This window comes from Protopterus annectens, chromosome 7.part0 (genome assembly GCF_019279795.1).
Source record: "Protopterus annectens isolate FY-2018-M chromosome 7.part0, PAN1.0, whole genome shotgun sequence".
NCBI lineage: Eukaryota > Metazoa > Chordata > Ceratodontiformes > Protopteridae > Protopterus > Protopterus annectens.
Genome location: NC_056739.1, coordinates 128,791,845 through 128,804,084, shown reverse-complemented (window position 1 = coordinate 128,804,084; position 12,240 = coordinate 128,791,845). Strand labels below are relative to the sequence as shown.

At 42.5% G+C, this 12,240-nt stretch overlaps 1 protein-coding gene across 1 annotated transcript in view; it reads right to left on the bottom strand.

Moving 5' to 3' along the window:
* ANKS1A (ankyrin repeat and sterile alpha motif domain containing 1A) overlaps positions 1-12,240 on the bottom strand; it is a 3,005,277-nt gene that overhangs the window by 335,538 nt on the left and 2,657,499 nt on the right. The window contains exon 24 of the mRNA XM_044076145.1: positions 1,034-1,120. Within this exon, the coding sequence (XP_043932080.1) occupies positions 1,034-1,120 (87 nt within the window). The remainder of the gene's footprint in view (positions 1-1,033; positions 1,121-12,240) is intronic.

The following is a 12,240-nucleotide window of genomic DNA, read 5'->3' as shown; positions in this document are numbered from 1 at the left end:
TTTTGTTGCAAGTCTCAAGGCTTTTGCAGGAGGCAACCTGATGCTCTTCACCAACATACAAAAAAAAAGGACAATGCAAGTCATGCTCTCTTCAAAGTAATATCGCCAACAACCACATTCAAGACTTTTTTTCTGGGAACATTATGGGCCACTTGAAAAAAAAATCCCCAAAAGTCAAAAATCAACTGATGTCCTCATAACCAACTGAGAGCAATTTAGTTGGATGACAACGTCCCAATCATATTCCTCAATTTTACTATTCCTTAAAGCTTTCTTTAGCATACTGCATCTACAATGGAGCACTACTGTTTCTGGGATGAACATCTACAATCTTCTTGTCAAGGTGTTACAAGACAGAACCAGCAGCCATGTGCTGCAGGCAGTAATGATGCAAGAGCAGTAAGGTACACTATACATCATCAATGCTGAATGAATTACCAAACTCCTAAGGAAACTCACAACATGAAAATAACATGCAAGAGAAACAATGTAAACATTCTTCTTGTAAAAAAAGCTTTTTTTTCTACTTTATTACTGAATAAAAACATTGGACAGGTTTGTAAAGGGTAAAATACAATCAAGATAATTGTGTGAAAAAAAAACAGAACTTGTACAACTGCAAGTAACCTAAGCTTTGGTTGGTCAAATCTGGGAAAAAAAAAACAAGCTGTGCTGGCAAAAACATTAGCATGAACTCATGCATATTTACACGAACATGGTCCAAAAACTGCAGAAAAGGAACACGACACAATGTGGGTGATACAAGGCATTTACCACCTGCTTCTCATACAATCAGGTCTCTCAGTCATGCCTCATGAAGCCATCACAAAAAGAATGGATAAACTGCCAGTAACATTATACCACTGCTATAGTTACTCTCTTAACAAGTGCACGGGTGCAATGAGCAGCACTGAGAGTTGTAATTCTTATACTGCTGGTTTATAATTCTACCCCCATAGATGTACGGAACAAAACTCAGTTAAACCATGCAAAGCAAAGCTCCAAGACCCAGAACTAACAAGATAAATCTTACCTTACTGGTTGCATCTATAAACTTCACACCCTTGTAGGTAATGGACAAAATAATAGTTGGCACTTTCTTCAGCTGCTCTGAGGTTTTCTGGGAAAAATTAAGTGAAGATTCATATTTTGAACCAGGCATTAGGTCAAACAACCAAATGTTACATTATTTCAGTAAATATGTTTTAAAACAGAAGCTATACATGAAACCATTCAAAAATGTACTTTATAACCATATACACATTACTTTCTTGGAACCGTTCACTGATATTTATTTTATTCATTTATCCTTTCTTGACCAGGTTAGTCCCACTAGGCTGGTAGTCTCTTTTCAGGACAGACCCAAATGGCTTTTCCATTCATTATGGAACTATATAACTTGAAAAAGAAGTTATGTCTTACCATAACATTCCATCTGTGTTGTAGATCTTTATTCATTCATTACTGTTAGGACATCTGTTCCGTCCCCGAACCAACATGGCCGTTACCAAGCTCGCGCCAGCCAAAAACTCTCAGCTAAGACCTACCCACAATGCCCTTCTCATAGTCTCTTCGAGTTTGCCACCCATCATAGTATAGAAGTAATAAAAGTGAGAGCAGGAAGCTCTGTCTGAGCAAATACCTTAACTAGTAAGGAAATCCTAAAGTCCACCAGGAGTCCAGGCAGGGGGAAGGAGGGCAGGAAGTAATGAATGAATTAAAATCTACAACACAGATGGAGTGTTATGGTAAGACATAACTTCTTTATCTGATGTTGTACATCTTCATTCATTCCTTACTGATAGGACCGAGTCCCCAGCTACTTGAGTCCTGGGTGGCCCTAAGGAAGGACATTCCTGAGCACCATAGAACCAAAAGATGCTCTTCCCCTGGAGGCCAAATCCAATTTGTAATGAGTGATAAAGATATGAGGTCTTGCCCAAGTGGCTGCTGTGCAGATATCATCCATAGCGGCTCTGGAATGAAAGGCCACTGAGGTAGCTATCGATCTAGTAGAGTGAGCCTTTATTTTGGAAGGCAAGGACACTTTGTTGTGATGGTAGATGAAAGTAATGGTAGATGAAAGTCATGGGAGGTGAAAGTCATGGGAGGTGAAAGTCATGGGAGGTGAAAGTCATGGGAGGTGAAAGTCATGGGAGGTGAAAGTCATGGGAGATGAAAGTCATGGGAGATGAAAGTAATGGTGTTTCTGAGCCAAGAAGATAAAGTCATTTTGGAAACAGGCTTACCCATTCTGGGTCCTGCAAAGGCCACAAACAACTGATCCGTTTCTGTGAAAGATTTAGTTATGTCCAAGTAGAAACGAAGTTGCCTATGAACATCGAGGGTATGCAGAAGGTACTCCCCTCTATTTGAATGGTGAGGAAAGAAAAACGGTAGGTCAACAGATTGATTAATGGAAAACCCAGAAAAATCCTTGGGCAAAAAGGAGGAGTCAGTACGTAGGGACACTCTTTCCCTATGAAAAATCAAGTAAGGTCTCTTGACACTCAAGGCCTGCAACTCACATACTCTTCTCGTTGACGTAAGGGCTACTAGAAGAACAGTTTCCCAAGACAAAAATTTTATATCACAGCAGTTAGAGGGCTCGAAGGGAGGATTTGTTAATGAATGAAGCACCAAAGACAAGTCCCATGGCTCTATAGGAGGCTTGACCGGAGGTTTAATATGTAATACTCCTTTCATGAAGGTTTTGCACAGTCCGTGTGACAACAGATGAATTGTCAATTCCACTGTGAAAGTTTGCAATAGCTGTTAAATGCACTGTAACTGTCGATGCTGAAGCTCCTGCATGTAATAGGGAGTCGGGTATTGTAGGATCTTCTGAATAGGCATGGAAAAGGGGTTTATGTTATGTTCTTTGGCCCATCTAGAGAGCCTAATCCACTTACTAAAATAAATTTTGCTGGTGGAAGGTTTGTGCGAAGCCAAAAGAATCTCGCGAACAGGGGATGAAATATCAGGTAGCCTGGCAATCATTGGAAGTGGAGAAACCAAGCTGTGAGCTTGAGGCTGTGAAGATTGGGGTGAATCAGTCCCCTGAGGATGAGACAGCAGACTTTGGGATTGATCCAGGATCCACGGGTTGTGAATCAGATGAGGCCATAGGAAAGGGAACCAGACTTGACGGGGCCAATAAGGGGCAATGAGGATCACTCTGCTTCTCAACCTTTGAGCTTTCTGGAGGAATTTTGGGATGAGGGGAAAGGCATACAGCAGACCCGGGGGCCAATCGTGTGTCAGAGCATCCCTCGGTGACTCCCCCTGAGGGGGGATCAGGGCAAAATAGCTTCTGCATTTGTTGTTTAGGGGAGACGCAAACAGGTCACAGTAAGGCCTGCCCCAACGGCGGAAGATCTGATCCGCTATTATAGGACTGAGGGACCACTCGTGAGGAATCAAAATATTCCTGTTCAGATTGTCCGCAATAAGACTGGAACTCCCGGGAATGTGCGTTGCTATCAGAAAGCGGTTGGAAGTCATCGGCCAGTGCCAAATTCTCATGGCCACCCAACACACAGGGTAAGACCCGATTCCGCCTTGTTTGTTGATGTACCAGATGACTGACATGTTGTCCGACTGAATTGCAATGGTCCCGGAAGGAAGGAAGGGATGTGTGGAATGCCTGCAATGCTAAAAGAACTGCCCTTAATTCCAGGACATTTATGTGCAAATTGGCCTCCATGGGGGACCAGGTGCCTTGGACTGTCTTTCTCTGGAAATGCCCTCCCCCCACGCTAACAGGGAAGTGTCCATGGTCACTGTGGCCCTGGGCTGGGGAAGGCAGAACGGTCGACACCAAAGATTTGTTTCTGGCTTCATCCACCAAAGCATTTCTTTCTTGTAGAGGTTTGTAAGGTGTATCATGTGGGCGAGTGGCTGGGTTAAGATCGACCATTGTGATGAAAGGAGCCACTGTAATAGTCTCATGTGCAACCTCGCCAGTGGTACTAAGGTAATGGTTGCTGCCATAGATCCCAATAGCTGTAGTACAAGGCATGCTGGTACAAATGTCTGTGGAAGGAGGACTTGAATCTGGCTTCTTATTTTTGAAACCCTGTGAGGAGGAAGGGAAGCTTGACAGGATGTTGTGTCGAAAATCACTCCAATGAATTCCAGTGCTCTTGCTGGAGACATTTGTGATTTGTCCATGTTGATCGTGATATCTAAGCGAAGAGCAAGGCCTTGAGTGTAAGACAGACTGAGAATGAGAAGATTCCTGGTCGTGGCAGTAAGGAGCCAATCTTCTAAATATGGAAGTACTTGGAATCCGTGTAGTCAGAGATGAGCTAGTACAGCTGCCATACATTTGGTGAACACTCTAGGGGCTGTCAAGAGACCAAATGGCAGTACCCTGAACTGATAGTGATTGGGTCCCAGCCGGAAGCGGAGAAATCTCCGAGAGTGTTTGTCTATCTTTATGTGGTAATACATGTCCTGGAGGTCTATAGAGTACATCCAGTTGTCCTTCCCCAGAAAGGGGTGAATGGACTGTACCATGACCATCTGGAATTTTTGAGGTTTTATGAATTTGTTTAGTAAGCTGAGATCCAGGATTGGTCTCCAGTCCCCAGTCTTTTTTGGCACTAAAAAGAACCTCCAGTAAAACCTGGATCCTCTCTGGTCTGGTGGAACTGGCTGGATGACTCTCTTTCTTAGCAGCTTTTCTATTTCTAAGGCTGCAGCCTCCCTCTGACTGGGTGGAACATCGGGGATTCGTTTTACGGGTTTGGGGGTAAGATCGAATGGGATATGACAGCCTCTGGATATTATTCTCTGCACCCACGCATCCGTTATGAGTTGTCAGGCCTGCAGGTGCAGGGAAAATTGACCCCTGACTGCTTCCATAGGAAAGCAGTCGGGCCGCTGTTCAGGAGCGCTGGAAGGGTTGGCCAGAGAAGGAATCTCTAACATCCTGGTTGCGCGGACCCCCTCTGCCCAAAAAGGGGCATCTTCCAGATTAGTTGCCTCCTCTACCCCAGGGGGACTGCTCATCACGAGTGTCACAAAAAGATCTTTGGGACTTCTTGAACCACAATTTTCCTCCCCTCTGATTCCTGGAGAAGGATCTCTGGGGTGGGCGGGGGGGAATATATGTCCACAGCAGATAAGGTCTTTCCGTCCTTCTCACCAAGTGATAGTGTGTCTCTTACTTTGGGACCAGAAAGGGAGGATTCGTCAACAGGCACGTTGACAAAGAAAGATTTAAAGGGGTCCACAAAGTCACACAAATGCATCCAAGCATGCCGTCTCTTGATGATGACTGATGTGGCTGCTCGAGCTGCCCCGTCGGTAGTGTGACAGATCAAGCGCATTGAGGAGTTCGAGATGGATTCCAGGGTAGCTAGCTGACAGGCAACAGTATCATGAACCTCCTCAGGCAGTACCCCCAGCAAAGAGGCAGACATTTCTGAGATTAGGTCTCTGGACATGAGTAAAGTGTGCCAGATAATTCGGCGACCGAATGGCAAAGGTCTCTGAAGCGTAGGCCCGCTTCCCCAGTCTGTCCACAGCCTGAGACTCCCTGTTCGGCAGATGAACAGTGGAACTATCTTCTGCAAGTTCCCTCTTGGTGGCTGCCGCCACGACCATGGAATCAACTACCAGTTGTTTGGACCAGTTGGGTTTGTCTTCAGGAGTGGATAAAATTGTATCTGGCCTCCAGGGGACAGAGTCTATGTTGTTTGGGGCCTTCCAGGCACGCTGCACAATAAGTTTAATAAGCTCATCCACAGGTGATGTCACCCAGGAAGTAGATGGCCGAACACGGAAAGCCTACAAGAACGATTCCTCCGAAGGGTTGGAGGGCTTCCAGTCTCCCCTCTACTTGAGGATCTTGAGAATGTCTCCAAATGAGACGTCTTCCAAGGGAGATCGTGGGGACCCTTCTCCCTCATCTCAATCGGTGTCTTCGGTGATGGATTCCTCTTGCAATGTTTCTGCCAGGGTGGCTCCCCAGTGGGATCTTCTGAGGAGGACTCAGGAGAAAGGGTTCCCTTCAAGGGAAGGTCTTGTAGCTCCCGTGCTTGGGATCCCAGAGTAGGTGATTGGGACAGCTGCAAGTTAGAGCAGGGTTCTGGTGTCGATGCCAACAGTGCCAACTGTGAGCCTGTTGAGGCAAGAGCCCTCTCCATCACCTGAAAAGCAGGCCTGCCTGAGAAGGGATGGGAGCCCAGAAACGAGAAGGACAACCACAGAACTGGGGTCACACCCCACCCTGAGGAGTCCACCTCCAGGTGAGGAGCTCCGAGAGGACCGGTATCTGCTGGGAGAGTAGACTGTGCCAAGGAAAAAATAGGCGCTGAACTAGGTGTCACTGTGCCAACAGCCCAATCACTGCTCCGAGAGTGCACCAGTTGCAAAGGACCCATTGTACCAACAGTAATTGGTGCTGACAGGGAAGCCTCCGCTGTTGGAGCAGAGACCGACATTATAACACGCTAATACTACCACACAATAAGCTAAACTACCAAACAAGAAGATAAATGGATAGTGAAATAACTTTTTTTTTTTTTTTTTTATAGAAGGCTAGGAAAAAGTACCAACAATGGTACTAAGAAACACCAGAAAGGTAAGAGAAGGGCCTACTAGGTAGGAAAGAGGGAGTAGTACCAACAATGGTATGAAAGAACTACTAAGGTAGTGGGTAGGGTTTAGTCAGAAAATAAGAAAGGCAGAGATGAATAACCTTACACTAGAATGAACTGGCTAATAAACACTAAGCTAGAAAAAAAACAGAAAAAGCTACACTTAGCTGGAAAGAAGGCTTGGCAAGTCTGACAAGGAATGCAGCAAATGAGATCTGAGGAGACTATGAGAAGGGCATTGGGGGTAGGTCTTAGCTGAGAGTTTTTGGCTGGCAAGAGCTTGTTAACAGCCATGTCAGTTCCGAGGACGGAACCAAAGTCCTAACAGTAAGGAATGAATAAAGATTTACATCAGATTACATGTTTTATGCAGTCCATATAACATTTGCTTAGAATGTAAATGCATCATTTGTTACAATACAACTGATTTCTTTGCCTATGGAAGGTCACAAAGGCATTAACAAGCACTTGTAATTATAATCACCCTAGGCTGAAGAAAAAAATAACAGAAAACAAAAATTACGTACTTACCATAATGATATATTTGTGTTGTCTGATTTTTGTCTAGTTCAATATATGGTTTGTCTGATCCGACCAGGTATGACCTAGGCACCATCTCTAAACTTCACAGATCCAGGGTTCTGACTAAGCTCAGATCGAGTTTTCCCCACTGGCTAGAAAATTTAGATATAATAACCCTTTTAAGGCTAATTACTAACTTGACAGGAAACATCTAGTAGAGGATCACAGTCTGAATGGACTGTTCACAGACAAGGTGCAAGTGAAATCCATTCGGTCATCAGCAGCCAAAAGATGATAATTTGGAAGGTGTCAGGAGGGACTGAGGTTAAACTGGATGAAAATCTGACCACACAAATCCATTGTTATGGTAAGGATATAACTTTCTTATAACATATTGTCTATTTTCATATGATTCAACACATGGGACAGATTCCCAAGCTTTTATACCTGGATGGTATCAAGGAAGGACGTTCCGGAGAATGGTGGAACCAAAGGAGGAATGTGAGCTATATTGTACCTCCATTTTATAATGAGACACAAAAGTGTGAACTGTTGACCAAGTTGCAGCAGCACAAATATAATCGGGAAGTCTTTTCACAAAGGCTGCTGAAGTGGCGGCTATTGCCCTTGTGGAATGGGTTTTGATTGAAGGGATAGGCCCTTTTCAGCGTACACAAAGGAAATAAAATCTGATAACCACTTTGAGAGAGTAACCTTAGAAATTGCCTTGTCCAATTTCGGGCTAGAAAAGGCAATGAAGAATTGATCAGATTTCCTGAAGTGCTTCATTCTATGAAGATAAAATCTGAGTTGGTGAACATCCAACATATGTCAGTACATTCACCTTTGTTAGAAAATCTGGAAAAAAATGGATTGGTTTAAATTTGTTTCAGATGCCACCGCAGGAAGAAAAGATGTGCTAGTCCCTAACGAAACTCTCTGTGGAAAATCAAGTAAAGAGGTTTGCAAGAAACAGCTTTTAACTCTGAAATTCTTCTGGCTGATGTGATAGCCACAAGAAAAATTGCTTTTGAAGAAAGGAACTTTTACATCTGCTAAAGCTGCTGGTTTAAAGGGAGGTTGGGTTAATGTTTCGAGAACAGTAATATCTCATGGAGAGACTGGGTCACTAAATGGTGGTCATAGGAGGAATGTTGCCCTCAAAACTGCTTTAGCAACTTTTAATGACCCAAGTGAAAACTGGAGATTGCAGCCATTTGTACTTTGACAGTGGAGAAGCTGAAGCGACTATGGAAAAGCTCAGACAAAAACTCCACTATGGAAAGGATGGAAGCTGAAACTGGATCTATTCATTTTGACACAGCCCAAATGGAAGACCTTTTCCATTTGCTATGATAAACCTTTTCAGTGTATTGTTTCTGGAAGGATGAGATAATATGACCTGATGCTGGGAGCCTGGTGTCTCTGGCTACATTCAGAAGTGGAGGAATCAAGTAGTTGTTTCATAGATTTCTGGTCCAGAGGAGACAATCCATCCAGGTGGGTCAAGAGATTTCTATAATGACCCAACATCCATGGTGGATGTATGGGAACCATGTTTGTCAAGGCCAGAAGGGGAGCAATGAGGATCACTATGGTCTCACACTGTTTTCTGGATGAATTTTGTTTATTAGCGGTAATGGGGAGACATGCATGAAGGAGATCCAGGGGCCAACTGTGGACTAGAGTATCCTTCAGTGACTGTCTTACTGGAGGGATCAGGGCAAAATAACTGCTGCACTTGTTGTTCAGGTAGGACGCAGACAGGTTGCAGCAAGTTTGGCCCCAGCAATGGAAAATCAAAGCTGCCACTGCTGGATTGCGGAACCACTCATGAGGCATTAAGATTGATCTGCTCAATTTGTCAGCTAACACACTGGATGCCCCCAGGATGCGCATTTCTGTCAGAAATCATTGCAAAGACATCACCCACTGCCACACCCTCATAGCTTCCTGACAGAGGGTACAAGCAAGTTCCACTCTGTTCGTACGGAGTTGCATGTATTGGTAACATATCTAAGTATTGTAAATTCTTTTTTTATAAGACCTATTGCTCCTACTATTACTGGAACTGTGTGTGTATCTTTCTTCCACATTGCCCTTATTTCTGCCTGCAAATCCTGGTATGTTACCACATTTTTCATCTCTCTCTGTACGCAAGAGACTGTAGTAACTGGGTGTTTCAATGATCAATGCTACTTTTGTCTTCCTTTTCATGGACTATTATTATCTGGTTTTCTCTCATCTATGTTTTGAACTGTTGGTAATGGATGATCCCATGTGATATAAACTTCATTTTCTATGATGCTTTGTGGCTCATGTTTCCAATGTTTTTCAGCTACTTCTGTTGCTAATCCCCAATACAACAGTCTCATCACATTATTATACCGTTCAGTATACAGTCCTTCTGCCATTAGTATATCACAACCAACAACAAGATGTGCAACTGTTTACATTTCTGTTTTACAAAACCTACATTTGTCTGTTTCTACCACATATTCAATGGACTTTGTAAACCTACATGCATGTAGTTCACTATCTTGGCCCTCCAATGTTAACCTTTTGACAGGAAGAGCAAATTGGTTTATAGTTTGAACTTTGTTCCTTGATGTCAATGCTGTTTTCAATATTAATTTTAGCAGTGGTACAGCGGTAACGTTGTTGCCTCACAGCAAGAGGTTCTCCTGTTCGATTCTCGGCTGGAGTGCCTTGTGTGTGGAGTCTGCATGTCCTCCCCACGGAAGTGGCCTCCGAAAGACATGCGTGAATGGGCGTGCCTTCGCTGAAGGTTGGGCGTCGGGCTGGCAACTCGGCACCATAAAAATCTACTGCCAATCATTAGCGGACCGGAGTTCCGCTGTGGCGACCCCTAACCGTGAAAAGCCGAAAAGACAAACAACTTCTAAATATTCTTTACTAAGTTTTATTCACATTTGTTCATGCTTTATTGCTGATCCTTCATCAGTTCCCAAATACTTATACACTCCCTCTTGCTCATGTTCCTTTATATCACATTCCTGTCCCAAACTGATGCTGCAGTTTTCCTGCTTTAAAGGTTGCTTTTTCACATTTATCAAAACCAAATGACATTCTATCATCTGAAAAGTTTTGACCACTTGCAGTTGTGCTTTCAGTTCCTCATCTGATGAACTATACAGTTTTAAATTATCTACAAAAAGATCTTTACAGATTGTTGTTTTCTGGGAATTAAATCGTAGCCATGAGCTAATCTGTTAAGTAGACAGCTTAATGGGTTAAAGGCAAAACAAACAGAGCAGCAGTGACAGGGAGTCACCCTGGAATATTCCCCTTTGAATTTTTATCCCTGGAATAGTAATTTGCCCTTTATCATGGCTTAACTGCAAAGTGGTTTGCCAATGGTCGCTGTAAAGTAATTGATCAGCATAGAGTGCATCTTATACACTTTTAAGCACTCTTATCAATGAATGTGGGATACTGTCAAATGTTTTATTCTAGTCTATTCATGCCATACTTAGATTCTCCCCTTTTTTAATTCTCCATTATGACTAACAGCAAATGATCCTTTGTTCCATATGACTTTCTTTTATTACATTACTATTTCTTCTAAATGACTATAAACTCTGCCGGCATTAATTCCAGTGTATAGTTCATACGTCATTGGAAGGCAAGTTATTGGTCTATAGCTTTTAGGACAGCTTACAGGTTTATTCTTAAGTAGTAGTGTTTTTGTAATCTTTTACCTGTTGTTAACCAGGCTGGTGTCTGTCCCTGGTGTGCATATAATAAATAGTTCTTATTCACCGTTAAATCTTCATGCAAAGATGTTAATACTTTTAGACAGAAGTTAGGTACTGCAACTGGGCCTGGGGTTTTCCATTTAGGAGCTTTTCTTAACTGTTTCAATCTCTCTCTGGCCATTACTTTATATATCCCAATTCATATCCCGTACATTTGAACTTCTTATTCTTTCTTTTACTTCTATCCATTTAACATCACAGACATACCTCCAAAATGTATCTATTTCTTCTTTTTTGGTGGTGTTTTAATTCCTTTTGCTTTGTTTCCCAGTTCTCTATAAAACTTTTTTGGGCCATCAATAATTTGCTTACTTTGTACTTTTCCTTTATATTTATCTGTGTATCTTTTAGGTTTTTCTGTCTGTGCTGGCATTTTTAGTTTATTATTTGCAACAGTGCACAATTGATCCTGATCTGTCTGGATACTGTGCATTGCTTTTATCAAGTCTATCTTTCTCAGTATTTTTGTTAATCTGTTGTCTCTGCTATATTCTTCTAACAGTGACACTTCTTGTCTTAATTGCTTTACAATTTTCTCTAGTAATAATACTTCCATGATGGTACTTGATTTCTCCCTTCCTTTCCCTTACTACCCCCTGTTTTTGTGACAAGACTGTTATTGATTTAGCTGTACAGTAATAATACTTCCATGATGGTACTTGATTTCTCCCTTCCTTTCCCTTACTACCCCCTGTTTTTGTGACAAGACTGTTATTGATTTAGCTGTACAGTAATAATACTTCCATGATGGTACTTGATTTCTCCCTTCCTTTCCCTTACTACCCCGTTTTTGTGACAAGACTGTTATTGATTTAGCTGTACAGTAATATATCCTCTTTACTTCTATCACATGAATCTTTATGGGCAGTCCTAATTACTGTGTTCACTTGTTTTACCAAACATCTAACTTTTTAGGTTTTATTGACTATCTGTTGTCTATGTCTTTTACTGATCTTAATATGTCTGTCCATTTCTATTAAATCAAGCAACTCTTCTCTTAGATCATTTTCTTCTAAACTAAGGGCACACACTTTGTTCTCCATTTCCTTTGGGCATTCTATAGAAAGCTCAAGAGCATCTTCCTGTGCCACATTCTCTTCAGTTTCATCCTGTGTCATCCGTTGCTCTGTCATATGGGAGCTCACTGGCCTATCACTCCATAACATTGACTGTGTCAGAGCTGCCACAGTTTCCTGTTCCTTTTGCCGAGCAACTTCAACTGAACGTTTGTACTGGTTTCCTATGAAAGACTCCAAAGTATCATCATATGGCAACCGATTAGATGGTTTCTCCTTAATTTGGGGATTCATCTCTCTGTCCTGCTGTGATGT